Source organism: Carettochelys insculpta, chromosome 21 (assembly GCF_033958435.1).
Source record: "Carettochelys insculpta isolate YL-2023 chromosome 21, ASM3395843v1, whole genome shotgun sequence".
Taxonomy (NCBI): Eukaryota; Metazoa; Chordata; order Testudines; family Carettochelyidae; genus Carettochelys; species Carettochelys insculpta.
Genome location: NC_134157.1, coordinates 11,594,962 through 11,610,540, shown reverse-complemented (window position 1 = coordinate 11,610,540; position 15,579 = coordinate 11,594,962). Strand labels below are relative to the sequence as shown.

The 15,579-nt window shown below is 43.5% G+C and overlaps 2 protein-coding genes across 3 annotated transcripts in view; one reads left to right on the top strand and one right to left on the bottom strand.

Annotated features, from left to right (window-relative positions):
* The first annotated feature begins 5,051 nt into the window (after window positions 1–5,051).
* BBLN (bublin coiled coil protein) lies at window positions 5,052–8,619 on the top strand. The gene is made up of 2 exons (XM_075015887.1): window positions 5,052–5,188; window positions 8,407–8,619. Exons 1-2 carry the CDS (start codon window positions 5,098–5,100, stop codon window positions 8,604–8,606), a joined length of 291 nt encoding a protein of 96 aa, XP_074871988.1. The 5' UTR covers window positions 5,052–5,097; the 3' UTR covers window positions 8,607–8,619.
* Window positions 8,620–10,316: 1,697 nt separating this feature from the next.
* The window catches only part of CIZ1 (CDKN1A interacting zinc finger protein 1), a 30,400-nt gene continuing 25,137 nt past the window's right edge, over window positions 10,317–15,579 (bottom strand). Inside the window, exon 16 of one of the 2 annotated variants that reach the window (XM_075015884.1) lies at window positions 10,317–10,929. In XM_075015884.1, the coding sequence (XP_074871985.1) occupies window positions 10,321–10,929 (609 nt within the window). In that variant the 3' untranslated portion in view covers window positions 10,317–10,320. The remainder of the gene's footprint in view (window positions 10,930–15,579) is intronic. The other variant, XM_075015885.1, reaches the window with a different exon arrangement.

Genomic DNA, 15,579 nt, shown 5'->3' with positions numbered 1-15,579 from the left:
ACCCACTTCGTCAGAGGCATCCGACCAAGCAGGCCTTTGCCCACAAAAGCTTATGCTCCAAAAATATCTGTTAGTCTATGAGGTGCCACAGGACTTCTTGTTCTGATTGTAAGTGGTTATAGATAGCACAAGTGGGTTGAAAAAGTAATCACATTGTAGGGGGACACTCAACATAATACCTGGGGACATTTAACTGTAATGCAATGGGGGTTTGTTTTCTTTAAAAAAAAATCCAACCCACCAATTGTTTTAATTTTAAATGTTATCTGCTCCTCCCCTGTGTTTTATTAATCTCTCTCACTGTTACATTCTCCTCTACAATGTGGCATGTAGTAATGAGAGATTACTAAAATACAGGGGAGGAGCAGATAATATTTAAAGTTAAACCAGCGGATTTGATTTTTTTTTCAGAAGGAAACAAACCGCAATTGCATTAGACAGTTACACATCTGCAGATGTTTTTCTGACACAGTATTTCCAGACAGAATATTAGATTAAATTTTATTTTTTCTCTTTTCTCTTTCAAGGCCCTTTCCTTTCCCTCTGCATAAGGTTCCTGACAGCTGGCCTCCTCCTGGCCCAGACACCGACTCCTCTTCTTCCCCTAGCTCTCCCTGAAAATATTACCTAGTTTCTGTAAGGATTGCAGCTCTAATCCCACTGATATCTCCAGTTTCTGAGAAGCAGTGCTCCTTGACACTCATTCTCAATCTAGGTTATAGTTGATTCCAGCCAAAGTGGTTAAGCTAACATTTCTTCGTTCTTTTCAGTTTCTTTTACAAGTGTCTTTTCTTTGCAGCGAAGAGTGTGGATCTCTGTAGCAGCAGCTGAAAACAAGGTCTGAACCAGCACCACATGACCAATCATTGGAAAATGTTTTTTCAGCCAACAGTCTGGGAACCTGGATAAACTAGTTGTAAAGATTATTTAAATCATAGCATGTGCTGAGTCATTAGGAAAAATTTCAAACCACTAAAATCTCATCTAGTCCATGATTTTATTGTAAAATTCCAAATGAATTCATAAAATTAAAATTCCATTTTGTAAATTGCTTTAGAATCCAGGATGAAAGGCAGACAAAATATTCAGTGTCTAGCAGTTGTGATACTAGCAAAGCCAAATTTATAGTGATCTGGCTTTTGCCATGACGGATAATTAACGCTCAGCACTTCATAGAGATGCTAAAAATAAAATAGAAATAAAAGCAATGGTAATAGCTTCCTCTTCTATAGCATCTCTTACACAAGGAGCTCAAAGAGCTTTACTGACATAGTTACATAAGACTACTTAATTGTGACATTGTATTGCACAGAACAATAGGGAAACATATATCCTCATGTTTCAGGGCAATTAGCTTTTCTCCCTTATGTTTAGTTATGCCAATACTATTATATTTATGAGCTTGAGCATAACCTTGTTAGGACATAGGACAGCTAGGTTATTCAGAATGAACTATGATGTTAAGTCAGGACATGATCCTTCATTCCTTGTGCATTGAAAATCCCATCTCAGTTAGAATTAGAATTAAAAAACTCCTCTTTGACCAGATTCAGCTCAGGGACACACAGATGCCCTCATTGCAAGATATATTCCTGTCTAACAATATATCCTATACAATGGAAGAATTAATTTAGGATATGATTTCTCATGACAGGTGAAGGGTAAGACTCATAACAAGCCTAAAAAAAGAAATCTTAATTACGCAGAAAGGCAGAGAAAATTGTGCTCACTGTCCTAGGGAGGGAGGAGATTTAAAGTGACCTACTACAGTTAAATGTATGAAGTTAAAAAAAAAGTTGAAAGAAACTTTATTCTGTTGGATACAGTGAGGAAAATTATGCTCACTGTTCTACGGAAAGAGATTTGAAAAGTTATCAAGGGTTAAATCAAGTTTTAGTATCAAGTTTAGAGTGTCATAATGTAATAAGAAAAGCCAAAAAAGATTTTGAGGAACAGCTAGCCAAAAATTCAAAAAATGATAGTAAAATGTTTTTTAAATACATTAGAAGCAGGAAGCCCGCTAAAAAAGCAGTGGGGCCCTTAGACGATAAAGATATAAAAGGAGCGATCAAGGAAGACAGTGCCATTGCGGAGCGATTAAATGATTTCTTTGCTTCAGTCTTCATGGCTGAGGATGTTACAGAGGTTCCTAAATCTGAGCCAGCCTTTTTAGGTGACAAATCTGAGGAACTCACTCAGATTGAAGTGACATTAGAGGAGGTTTTGGAGTTAATTGATAAGCTGAATAGTAACAAGTCTCCAGGACCAGACGGTATTCACCCAAGGGTTCTGAAAGAACTCAAATGTGAAATTGCGGAGTTATTAACAGTGGTTTGTAACCTATCCTTCAAATCCACTTTGGTACCAAATGACTGGAAGACGGCCAATATAACGCCAATATTTAAAAAAGGCTCTAGAGGAGACCCTGGCAATTATAGACCGATAAGTTTAACATCAGTACCAGGCAAATTAGTAGAAACACTAGTAAAGAATAAAATTGCAAGGCACGTAGAAGAGCACGAATTGTTGGGCAAAAGTCAGCATGGTTTCTGCAGAGGAAAGTCGTGTCTAACTAATCTATTCGAATTCTTTGAAGGGGTTAATAAACATGCGGACAAGGGGCACCCAGTGGACATAATATACCTAGATTTCCAGAAAGCCTTTGACACGGTCCCACACCAAAGGCTTTTATGTAAATTACGTGGTCATGGGATAGGAGGAAAGATCCTTTCATGGATTGGGAATTGGTTAAAAGACAGAAAACAAAGGGTGGGAATAAATGGTACATTTTCACAATGGAGGAGGGTAACTAGTGGTGTTCCCCAGGGGTCAGTCCTGGGACCGATCCTGTTCAACTTGTTCATCAATGATCTAGAAAATGAGGTAAGCAGTGAGGTGGCAAAGTTTGCAGATGACACCAAGTTGTTCAGGACAGTCAAAACCAAAAGGGATTGTGAAGAACTACAAAAAGATCTCAGCAAACTGAGTGATTGGGCAGCAAAATGGCAAATGAAATTTAATGTGGGTAAGTGTAAGGTAATGCATGTTGGAAAAAATAACCCAAATTACACGTACTACCTGATGGGGTCAAATTTAGCTACGACAGATCAGGAAAGGGATCTTGGAGTTATAGTGGATAGTTCTCTGAAGACATCCACGCAGTGTGCAGCGTCAGTTAGTAAGGCAAATAGGATGTTAGGAATTATTAAAAAAGGGATCGATAATAAGACAAAAGATATCATACTTCCCCTATATAAAACTATGGTATGCCCATATCTTGAGTACTGTGTGCAGATGTGGTCTCCTCACCTCAAAAAAGATATATTGGCATTAGAAAAGGTTCAGAAAAGGGCAACTAAGATGATTAGGGGCTTGGAACGGGTCCCATATGGGGAGAGGCTAGAGAGACTGGGACTTTTCAGTTTGGAAAAGAGGCGATTGAGGGGCGATATGATAGAGGTATATAAAATCATGAATAGTGTGGAGAAAGTGAATATAGAAAAATTATTTACCTTTTCCCATAATACAAGAACTAGGGGACACCAAATGAAATTGATGGGTAGTAGGTTCAAAACTAATAAAAGGAAATTTTTCTTCACACAGCGCACAGTCAACCTGTGGAAGTCCTTGCCCGAGGAGGCTGTGAAGGCCAGGACTCTATTAGGGTTTAAAAAAGAGCTTGATAAATTTTTGCAGGTTAGGTCCATAAATGGCTATTAGCCAGGGATAAAGTATGGTGCCCTAGCCTTCAGAACAAGGGCAGGAGATGGATGGCAGGAGATAAATCACTTGATCATTGTCTTCTGTTTTCCTTCTCTGGGGCACCTGGCATTGGCCACCGTCGGCAGATGGGATGCTGGGCTGGATGGACCTTTGATCTGACCCAGTATGGCCATTCTTATGTTTCTTATGTAGTAGGCATCCTTCAGTCTGCACAGACTATGGAAGTCAAAACAAACTTTATCCAGTTGGATACAATTAAATCATTAACTGACTGTTGATTAAATCTGGATGGAGCTGTGCTCTAGCGGCAAAATCAGAAGTCTGGTGTCAAGAATACTGGGTTTAGTCACTGCCTCAGTGTGTGATTCTGGGCAATTTACTTAACAGGACATCAACTGATAGGAACATATTTACAGAATGCTTGGAAGATCTTCAAAATAAAGTTTCTATACAGGCAAACATATCTCCTGAGGCCAGCCTACAATAAATACACATGCAATAAACATACAATTAGTTAATGATGGAATAAAAGGGTTTAAGAGAAAAATACTGTAGATGGGAATCAACCAAAGCAACGCGAATAATTTACTCAACACATTTTCTGTTTCCCAAATGGGCCTGACAGATTAGCCCAATTTACTGACAGGAATTTATTTGCTGGGATAATTTCTGTGATTAACTGCTGAAGTAGGTTTTACCCACGAAAACTTTTGCCTTAATAAATCCCTTAGTCTCTAAAGTCCTGTGGACTCCTCGGGTGGGGGGGGGGGGGGCTGTTTGTTTATTTTTATTTTGTTTTTAAATCAGCGGTTTTTCTGGAGATCTTGACAGCCCACAATGAAGCTGTCGTGCTTAGCTTTCATGGGGTAACAACAACATAAGATCTGGCTGGATGCTTGTGGCTCTTGGCTGTGAATCTTTCTCCTTCCAAGGTCACACCGGATTGCTGCAGATGCTCTTCTGAGTTCACTGGATATTTGCTGTACTAAGTAAAATCCAGCCAGCAAATGCCCCTGCGACGATTACAGCCAGTGAGCACAAAGGGAGGGCTTGGGTGGGATCCCCGCAGGCAGACCCCTCCCCGCAACGAAAAGCTATTTACTTAGCTGCTTCTTTCCCGCCTGCACTGTATGCTCAGCCCCTCGCTGCCTATAACCATAGATTTTACCCCTGGCACAGGCGAGGCTGGGAAGGATATGACAGACCGATAGACCCGCCTTGGGATGCTGACTGACGCACGCTAACGGCTATGTCAACGCAAACCCCGCCTTCTTCCGGGTCAAGGTCGAGGAAATTCTGCTGTTCCTTCCGGGCGAGGGGCGGGGTTTTCTGGCAGCGGGTTCTAAGGGAGTCTGTCCGCAGGGCGGCGGTGGCATGTCGGGACCGAACGGGGAGCCGCATGTGCCTGCAGGAAGCGTCGCGCGGGGCGAGGAGGAGGAGGACGATGACGGCTTCGGGGAGACAGGTAAGAAGAAAGCGGGGATGAGCCCGCCAAGCGTCCCCCACCTGCCATCGGCCCCCCCAACTTCCCGTTCTCAGCACCTCCTCAGCTGGGGTGAGTCACGGAGCCCCGTCTTCCTTCTCCCCTCCGCGGTCCTCCTACCTCCCGACTGGCTTGGGCCTCGGAGCCTCCCAGCACCCCGCAATGATTCGCAAGATTGGAGAAGAGCATTCGTAGTACTTCCCTTTTAAAAAGGGGAACAAAGACCTCGGGTATTGTAGCCCTATCAGCCTAATTTTGATACTTATAAAAGATGCTGTGTTACAAAGCCTAGCCAGAGTGGATTTATGAAATCCTGCCAAAGCAACCCAATTTTCTTCTGGAAGGGAGTACTTGGTAGGGTCGTTTAGAAGTTAGGCTGTCAAATATTTTCATGAGCGATTTGGATAACGGAGTGGAGGATATGTTTAAAAACTACAACTGAACAACAAACTCGGGGTGGCTAGCCCTTTGAGGATAGGATTGGAATGCAAAAAGAGTTTGACAGATTAGAGCATTTGATCTGAATTCAACAAGAATAAATTTAACAACAAGAAATGCAAAGTATTTCACTTGGAAAGAAAAATCAAATGCACGACTACGAAAGTGAGAACAAACGAGATGTTATTGCTGCTGAAAACAATCTAGGGGATAATGGATCACAAATTGAGTATTAATCAACAATATGATGCAACTGCAAAAAAAGCTATCATTCTGGGGTATATTAATAGGAATTCTAAAAGCAGGAAATAATTTGTCCCAGTTTGTGCAGCAACTGGAGAATGGTGTATCCAATTCTCAGCCCTGCTCCTTGAGGACAAATTGGGAAAAATTCCAGAGGCAAGTAACAAAAATGATAAAAGCCTTAAAAACTTGACCTATGAGGAAAATGGTTGTGTGTGGAGGCTTTTTTTCTCTTTAGTAAAGAAGCTAGGGACGTTTAGCTTTAAGAAGGGAGAGGGAAGTGAGGGGAGACCAAAGTCTTCAAATATGTTACAGGTTGATATAAAGAGTGTGGCGATCAACTGTTCTCCAGTCCACTAAAGGTAGGACAAGAAGTCATGGCCTTAATTTGCAGCAATGGCACATTAGGTTAGATATTAGGAAACACTTCTTACCTGGAAATGTCATTATGCTATGGAGTGTATTTTCCAAGGGAGGTTGTAGAATGACCATCATTGGACAAACGCCTGTCAGAGATAGCTTAAGGTTTACTTGGTCCTGCCACAGTCAGAGGGCTGGCTCTGATGACTTCTCAAGGTCCCTTTCGGATTTGATTCCACAAGTCTCAAGTACCCCACACTTTAATGTCTTCTAACAAAATTTAAGTGTTTTTTCCTGAAAATATCCCAAAGGATTTCTAGGACTACAATGGCCTTTCATCATGTTGTGGGAAGTTGCCAGTACAATAACTAGTTACTAGCCAGGAAGGGAATATCACGTTTCAGACTTTCCTCTGGTTGCTGAAGAAAAAGCTCAGCTTACCTAAATAGTCTTCTATGACAGTTCCTTTGGGTGTTTGAGTGGACCCAGCAGAATGGACAGCTCAGAACTAGATTCTGACGGTGTGGAGGTATTTTCTGATAAAATCACTCTGCTCATTAGAAACTGATGATTCTTTCCGTACCAATATCTATAGCTGGCTTTGAGTGGGAAACCTTGAAGTAAGATTTTTCTAACTCTATCATATCTCTGAGCCTGCCCCCCAAAGCCCTCTGGTCTGGAAGCAGGGACTGCACTAGTATCTAGCCCTGGACATTCCAGTCTCACAAATCACTTAATCTAAATTTAGAATAATTTCAGAATTAGGGTACTGCATGAATTGCTTTCAGCTGTGGCGTATGCTATTCAACCAGGACTTGTTTTCAGCTATCAATATCCTGAACTATTTCTCTTCCCCCTTTGCATCTGATGTCTAAGTATCAGAGGGGTAGCTGTGTTCGTTGGTATTCACAAAAACAAGAATTCCTGTGGCACCTTGTAGACTAACATACTTTGGAGCATAAGCTTTCGTGGGCAAAGATCCACTTAATCAGATGCAATATCTGAGTGAAAGCTGCAGAGAAGTCCCATTCAGGCTGTGCTCTATTATTCCATACAATGCAGTTGAAGGATGGGCTGATGCTACTCCTTTCTGTGTTCAGCTGGACTGCTCTAGAATATTAAAATACTCTTGCCATGCAGGCTCTGACCTTGTTTGTGAAATCTCTGGTGCCTCCTGAGGCTTGAATTAGATAATTGTATTTGTAGGTGTAAGAGAACCCATTCATTTACTCAGGGCTCAGAGTGAGGGCTTCTCCCCTTGTCCTTGTAAGCAGCAGCAAGGCAAGTAGGCTTCAGTGGCCTGTTGAATCTGGTTTGTGCTGGCTGTACAACATGGTGCACAAATCCTGCAGGGTGGCTTATAATTACTCCTTGCTTTCTAGTGTAGTGTTTAAAGGTAGAGCAAGACCTATGTGGTCTCCATACTACTGAGACTTGGGCCAACAACTTCAGTCATTAAGGGGCTGAGTTCTGTTTATGGAAATCAGAAGTGTTCAACATTGATCCCTCTGGTTACTTTTTCCCTTGGGACCTTCTCAGATGTTCCTCTTCAGGCCTTTCAAAGGGGCCCCACTGCCCTGTTCCTTTCTTCCTCTACCTCTCTCCTTCCTTCTCCCCCTCCCCCATCAGCTGCTGTCATCTTCTGGAACTCCAGAGCTGGCACTCTAGGACCTAGCACCTAAGAATCAGGCGGTTACATTTGTTGTGCTGTACCCTTTCTGTGGTAAGCTTCTCAATGGTACCCTCTCAAGATGCCTGTATCATGATTAAGCAAGGCTACCTCTATGGTGGTTGAAGAGATGAATTCAGCCTTTAATCTCTTCAGTCCTTTTCCAGTGTGAAACCCTGTCTAGTGGGAGCTGGCCAGAGTGCAATGGCTTACTTGATAGCAGCTGTCAGATGGCCACTTAATACCTGGCCTATGGCACAGAGGTAAAACACCCTGTATCACATTACCGATCCCTTGAACTATCCAGTTTTCCCCCCTCGCTTAGTTTCTTGTACATGCAATGTAGCATACAGAGAAGATGCAATTGGGATAGAGGGCCTGCCCTGTATGTCCTGAGGTATATTTGCAAGAGGCCTTGCTGCTTGATACCATCTTGAAATATGTGGTTGTAGTACAAGAATTTAAATGCAGGATACTTTTTCCTCTTTAGAATATGCGGCAATAAACTCCATGCTGGACCAGATAAACTCCTGTTTGGATCATCTGGAGGAGAAGAATGACCACCTGCATGCCCGACTGAAGGAGTTGCTGGAATCCAACCGTCAGACACGCCTGGAGTTCCAGCTGCAGCAGCAGAGTGAAGGGCGGAACATGCAAGCTGATATTCAGGGATCACACCCACACATCTAGTTTTCCATCTGCCGGACTCAGTCAAATTGCTACTTGCAATGGAACAATAAGGTGTCAGAGGACTCCTCACAGACTAATGAATTTATTTGAGCATAAGCTTTTGGAGGCAAAAACCCACTTCATCAAATGCCCATGAAAGCTGATGCCCAAATAAATCCCTTAGTCTCTAAGGTGCTGGAGAACTCTGTTTTCATGGATGCAGAGTGACATCTACCTTTCTGATACTTCCAGTAGGACCTCCAGTGGTTTAATATAAAACTTCACTAGGAAAGGCATTTCCTGTTGTACATTCCCCCTCAACCTCTGTGGTTCAATGTTCTGCCCTTCTGTGTCTGTCATGTTTTCAATGTGTGACTGATGGTGCATCAGCAAGTAGGTGTTTTAGGGGGAGAAATGGGGAGTCAGTACTGTCAGCTCCCAAACATAGGGAGGTCTCAGCTGACAGTGACCCCATTAGAAGAGAGCATGGGGTGTCTATGACACCAGGGTGGGCATGGGTGTACAGGCCTTTTTGGCCATAATTCAGGAACCAAGGAAAGTAACAGCTCTTGACCTATGTAGCTAAATCTCTCTCAAGGAATGTCCAGAACCTCTACCTCACAGACTTTCCTGCCCCCAGTAAACTAGACTACTAAGCCTTACTGCTCTGGAAATATGTGGTTCCATGCTGGCCCCAGAAGTTAAGCAGGGAGTGTAATAAGCTGCTGCTGCAGTCTGCCTATAGTCTATACTTGTTAAGCTTAGAAGTTCTGTGATGAAACAGTGGCTAAATGGCAGTACTTCCTCCAATTCCCAGTATTCCTCTGTCAACACAGTTGCATAGAAGCTACCATCATACTCTACTTACAGGAGGAGGTTACTTGGCTATTCCTTAACCAGTTGAAGAGACTCAGGAGCTTCTGTGAGGTTTTAGCTTCTTGGTCCACTTCCCTTGTTGTGTCACAGCCTCATGGTATGAGGCTATCATGAGTCCATCCTAAACATCTGGGAGATGAACAGGTCAGACTGCATGACCACTTAGTTTTATGAAACTGCTTTGATCTTATCTGGATTCTGTGGGCAAGATCTGATGGTAGCACTGAAGTGACTGTCATGGTTTTGTGTAGTTTTAGAGATAGTATTTATACATAAACCTGTAATAAACCAACTTAAACAAAATGTCCTGCTGGCAGTGTTTGAGGTAAGCTTGCTGCAAGTCCTGAATGATCAAATGTCAGAGCTGCTTTTATCTTCTAATCTGAAATTGGGTCCTGAGCTATCCAGTTCGCTGCATTGGCCTGACTGCGGGAGAGAACATGCTATGAAAGGCACATTCTGTTCTTGGGGGGCTGACTTCACTCCTTTTAGTATAATTCCCTTTGTTTCTTTCAGTTCACATCAGTGAGTATTATCTATGACCCGTGAAAGGGGAACCACCTTAGCACACCAGGAAGTAGAAGGTGAGTGCAGTCATGCAGCAGGCATGGCCAGTTCAAGCCGTGGGCCTTGGCTTTAGCAGTACTGAGCTTTAGCTATCCTGTGGATTTCTATCACAACCAGCTGTATAAAAAAACACCTCAACAACAGCTTGTATTTGACACGCTAAAGCCAGGCCTATTTATTTTTAAAATAAAAACAGCGCTAAAGTGGAAGGTTTTTTGCTCTATTAAAAGACTCCGAAAATAAACATTTCCAGCAAACATTGTATGCAATGGGCTCTCCTTCTAAAGCTGTCCTATCTGCATTTGCGTCTAGCAGAGCGTCTACGCCCTGCTGGGGTTAGATTTGCTGCTTCTTCGGGGGCTGAAGAGCAGGTATTTGCCTGTTGCGCCTGGGCTATGATGCTTGTTGCCTCCTGTTCAGAATTCCCTTTACTTACTGAGTACTGAGGTTTGTCTGTGCCATCCGTTTGCCTGTTTTTACCACTTTCGTCTTCCTTACACACACTGTGTCCCAACAATGGCCCCGTGGTACTGTCTTCATCTAGGAGCAGGCAGTCTTCACTAGCGGTGGGGGACTTGCTACCCTCATCCTGACTTCCTTCCTCCTCTATGACCAGGGCTCCACATATATCAGTCCCACTGGCTGGGCTTTCAGCCTTTGTCCCCAAGGGGCTCAGCTCACTCTTATTCTCTAGCAACATGGAGGCTTGTGTTTTTAATTCCAGTAATTCTGCATCTTCCTCTCCCAGGACATGATGGGTATTGACTGTCCCAGTTTCAGCCTCTGTCTTAACAGCATCTGGCTGCTGCTGATCATCAGGTGATTGGAAGCCAGAGCCATGGGAGCAAACAGAGGCCTCCCTGGATGCTGTTGTGGCATGGTGCCTCGCCGCCTTGTATCTCTGTGCAAAGGAAAAACACACAAGTGATAACCAAGTTGAGACAGTACACTTTCAACTGGCCCAGGAGAAATCTGCATAGATAGGAGCAAGAGACAAACTGCAAGGTCTGTCCTAATCTCCAGCCAAAGCACAAGTCAACAGCTCTGTTGAAGGGGCCCTGCTCAGGGAAGCCCTTGTTATGCCAGTAGCAGCCAGCTACTAGACAAAAGTGATAGTGTTGAGGTTTTATGCACTCTTGCATTTGCTAGTGCAGAGGAGCAGGGAGAATGATGGTGAGGATACAGAGCTAGAATCAACCTCTGAACGTTGTTAATCTGCATCAGAGGATAGATAACAGTAACCCACTTAAGTGAAAGCAAGAAAACTCTCATCCCAAATACTGACTGGATCTAGTTCTAGGAGTGGGGAGGGGATATAGTCATGTATTATAACTGGTTGCTTGTGATACTTCGGAAATAATTAAACACATTTGGTGCACATTAGAGTGAAATGTTCCCATTTCCATGGCTATGTCTACACTAGCCCCAAACTTCAAAATGGCCATGCAAATGGCCATTTCGAAGTTTACTAATGAATCGCTGAAATACATATTCAGCGCCTCATTAGCATGCGGGCGGCTGCGGCACTTTGAAATTGATGTGGCTTTTTGAAAGGACCCCGCCTACTTTGAAGTCCCCTTATTCCCGTTAGCAGATAGGAATAAGGGGACTTCGAAGTAGGCGGGGTCCTTTCGAAAAGGAGCCCCGTCGGGATGAGCTGCGTCAGTTTCGAAGTGCTGCGGCCACCCGCATGCTAATGAGGCACTGGATATGTATTTCAGCGCTTCATTAGTAAACTTCGAAATGGCCATTTGCATGGCCATTTTGAAGTTTGGGGCTCATGTAGACATAGCCCATGTCGCTTACCCAAGCAATGCAGACTGTTGACTCATTCACTCTGTGCTTCGTAAGCACAAGCTCCAGGGTTGAAAAAACATCTCCAATAAAATCCTGTGTAAGAGAAGTTTCTAGGAAGGTATTAAGTGTTGTGTCCCCACTAGCAAGGGTGCTCAGACATTCGCTAGCTAGAGAATTTAGGTTCTATATCAGTATTGATCAGGAAGATTACTTAGGTGGCTGGTTCCCAAACTGATACCTCCAGGGGAAATACCAGCAAAGAGGTTAAAACGTCACTGCCACTTCAGAAACTTAGTACACAAGAACCACATGGGGCCACTCTACAGTAGCAAGATCCTAAGCCACTAAGGGATTTTACCAGCACGTTACCCAGTCACGGAGCCTTTACTTAACACACGTGATGGCGGATGCCTCTAGAAAGACTATGGCTTTAAGTAAGCAGCATGGGTCTCCTCTTCTGCAGAACTATGAAAGTGACTGGTGGTTCTAAATGTAAGCCCTGGAATGAGAGGCTTGCACTTAGAAGGTGCAAGAGCAAATTATTCCATTGCATAGAAGAGAGGAAGTATGGCAAGAGAGCAGCCTGGCTGAACCAGGAGATCGTGAATGATCTAAAAATCAAAATGAGAGTCCTACAGTAAGTGGAAAATAGATCAAATTATAAAGGTTGAATATAAAAATAACATGTAGGGGCAAAATTAGAAAGGTGAAGGCACAAAATGTGCTCAAACTAACTAGGGCATAAAGGATAATAAGGAAACATTCTACAGTTGTATTAGAACCAAGCAGAAGACCAAGGACAGGGTAGGCCCTTTACTCAATGAAGAAGGAAAAAGAACAGAAAATGTAGAAATGGTAGAGGTGCTTAATGACTGCTTTATTTTGGTTTTCATCAAGAAGGTTGGTGGCGATGGGACACCTAGCACAGTGAATGCTGGAGAAAGTGAAGTAGGTTCAGAAATTGCAATTGGAAAAGAACAACTTAAAATTATTTAGAAAAGTTAGATGTCTTCAAGTCACCAGGGCCTGGTCAAATGCATCCTAGGAGCTGACTGAGGACATACCTAAGCCATTAGCTATCATCTTTGAAAAGTCATGGAAGAGGGGAGAGATTCCAGAAGACTAGAAAAGGGCAAATATAGTGCCCATCTATAGAGAGAGAAATAAGGACAACCCAGGAAGCTGCAAATCAGCCAGCTTAACCTCTTTGCCAAGAAAGACAATGGAGCAATTAAGGAATCCATTTGCAAATATCTGGAAGGCGATAAGTAGCAGCCAGCATGGATGTGTTCACAACAAATCACAGCAAACCAGCCTGATAGCTTTCTTTGCTAGGAGAGCAAGCCTTGTGCATATGGGAAAAACAACAGATGTGGTATACCTAGACTTTAGTAAAGCATTTGACATACAGTCTCACATGACCTTAGCAATAAACTAGGGAAATGCATGCTAGATGGGGCTACTATACAATGGGTGCATAACTGGTTGGATAACCATTCCCAGAGAGTAGTTACAAGGGTTCACAGTCAGGCCGGATGGGCTTAACAAGTGGGATTCTGCAAGGAACAATTTTGGGACTGGTTCTGTTCTATATCTTTAACAATTTAGACAGTGACATAGGCAAGTACACTTGTAAAGTTTGTAGATACTACAAAGATGTGAAGGGTTGCAACTAATTTGGAGGATAGGATTATAGTGCAAAATGATCTGGGCAAACTGGAGAAATGGTCTGAGTTAAACAGGATGAAATTCAGTAAGGACAAATGAAAAGTACTCCACTTAGGAAGGAACAATCAGTTTCATACATTCAACTTGGGAAGGAGTACTGCAGAAAGGAATCTAGAAAGCCATAGCAGACCACAAGCTATGTAGCAACCCTGGTTAGTAACGTATCTTTTAATGGAAACTTTGTGTTACTATGTGTCTTTGTATCACCCTCTATCTTTTAATAGGTCACAGACTTTTGTATTACTCTTCAGATTTGGTATTTTAAGCTACTTTGTTATTTTACATTCATGAGACACTTTGTATCTTCCTCCATATTGTATCTAGGATCTCCTAAACCTTGTGCTGTCTGTGTGAGAATGGGTGTGTGGGAGATCCATCTGTAAATGTAAATGTAAATGCTTAGAGAGTTAGCCTCTGGAGCATGGTTTCCAAACTTGGGGGGTGTGAAGAAATTCCAGGGGGGCATGAGGCGACCCAGCCCCCCCCATCATTCTTCCCACACCAGGAAAGAGCTGGTCTTTGCTTCCAGCCCCTGACATTTTATGTGGGTGACCTGGCGCAGCCGCTATAAAAAGCAGGCAGCTGGTGACCCATTTGGAGCTAGTTGCCTCCTGCTAAGGTGAGTGAGTGTGGGTTGGGGAAGGTGGGAGAGGAGGAGAAGGATGGGGTTAGATAGGGTGGGGGCTTGCAAGAGGTGAATGGGGTAAGAGCAGGGTGCTGGTGGTGCCTGGCTTTGGGGGAGGGGAACAGAAGGCCTTGGGTGGGCAGCTTGTGGCTCAGAAAGGCAGGCAGGTGGCTGCCCTGGCAGCATGAGGCTTGGGCAGCTGGCCCCAGAAGTGCGGGGCTTGGTTTGCTCAGGTGTATGGCTCTGGCAGCGTAGGGCTTGGGCACACAGGCAGCTGGCATGGGGCTTAGGCAGCTGGCCAACTTGGGCTGCACTAGGCACCTGCAAGGGGCCAAGAAAAACTATTTGTGCTTATTTTTAATTTTACATAACATTTTTATATCAAGTTTGTGTTTACTTCAAATTATGAATTTACTTATTTGTTAAAGAGGGGGTTGGATGATGGTAAGGAAGAGGTGGGGGGGCCTGAGGGTTTCTCAAAAATCAAAACAGGGGCGTGATGCCAAAAAGTTTGGGAATCACTGCTCTAGAATGAGCCTGTCTGGACAACAAAGACTCAGTGGCTGAAGAACAATGGGAACTGGATTCTGTCACAATAACCCACCTGGAGAGGAAGATTAACTCCTGTCTGTAGGTGATGAGTCACACAAAAATCTGGGGCAGTGGGAAAGGATCAAACCCATCTGCCACTGAGAGCCTGATGGAGCTTTTGTTACCCAGTTGCATGAGTATAATTTATTAAAGTGGTGTAAACCCTTCTGTGGGCCATTTCTGTGTGTTCCAAATTGATTTAAGATAACCCAGAATAAGCTGGTTTAAATCTGCTGTGTGCCCACAAAGCACTACATACTGGCATAACTAAAAAGTCACATTTTAACTTGGGGCAACCCTTGCTGACGAAGTGCAAAGTAGCTGTTTTCAGAGTGGCAGAGTGCGCTGGACTACTGTAGATGCAAACAATTTGGTACCAGTGTAACTGCCCACAGGCAGACTCAAACCTGGGACCTCTGGAACTTAGTCCCGGCCCCTCTACAGCATGAGCTAAAGGTTAGTTGGCTCTCAGCTTATGCTGTAGAGGACAATCTCTCACTGAGAAGCACTCTAGACAACCCCTACATCAGACACTTAACCACACCTAGGTGTGTGGATTACACCAGGAAGGCTCCAGTGTGGAATTCCAGCCAGAAGTGCTGTTCATCCCACTTTAAAGAAACTACAAGGCAGGTAATGCAAAGACCATGATAGCCTTGAGACTTCTAACAAGGAGCAGCAGAGACAGCCCAGGGAGTAACTGCTTCCAGCTGAGATCACAAGACTCAAATGGGCAGTGACTAGTTGCAAACTGAGACTAGCCTTATGTATTTGGAGAAGGGCAATTCATGCAATTTAAACCCACCTACA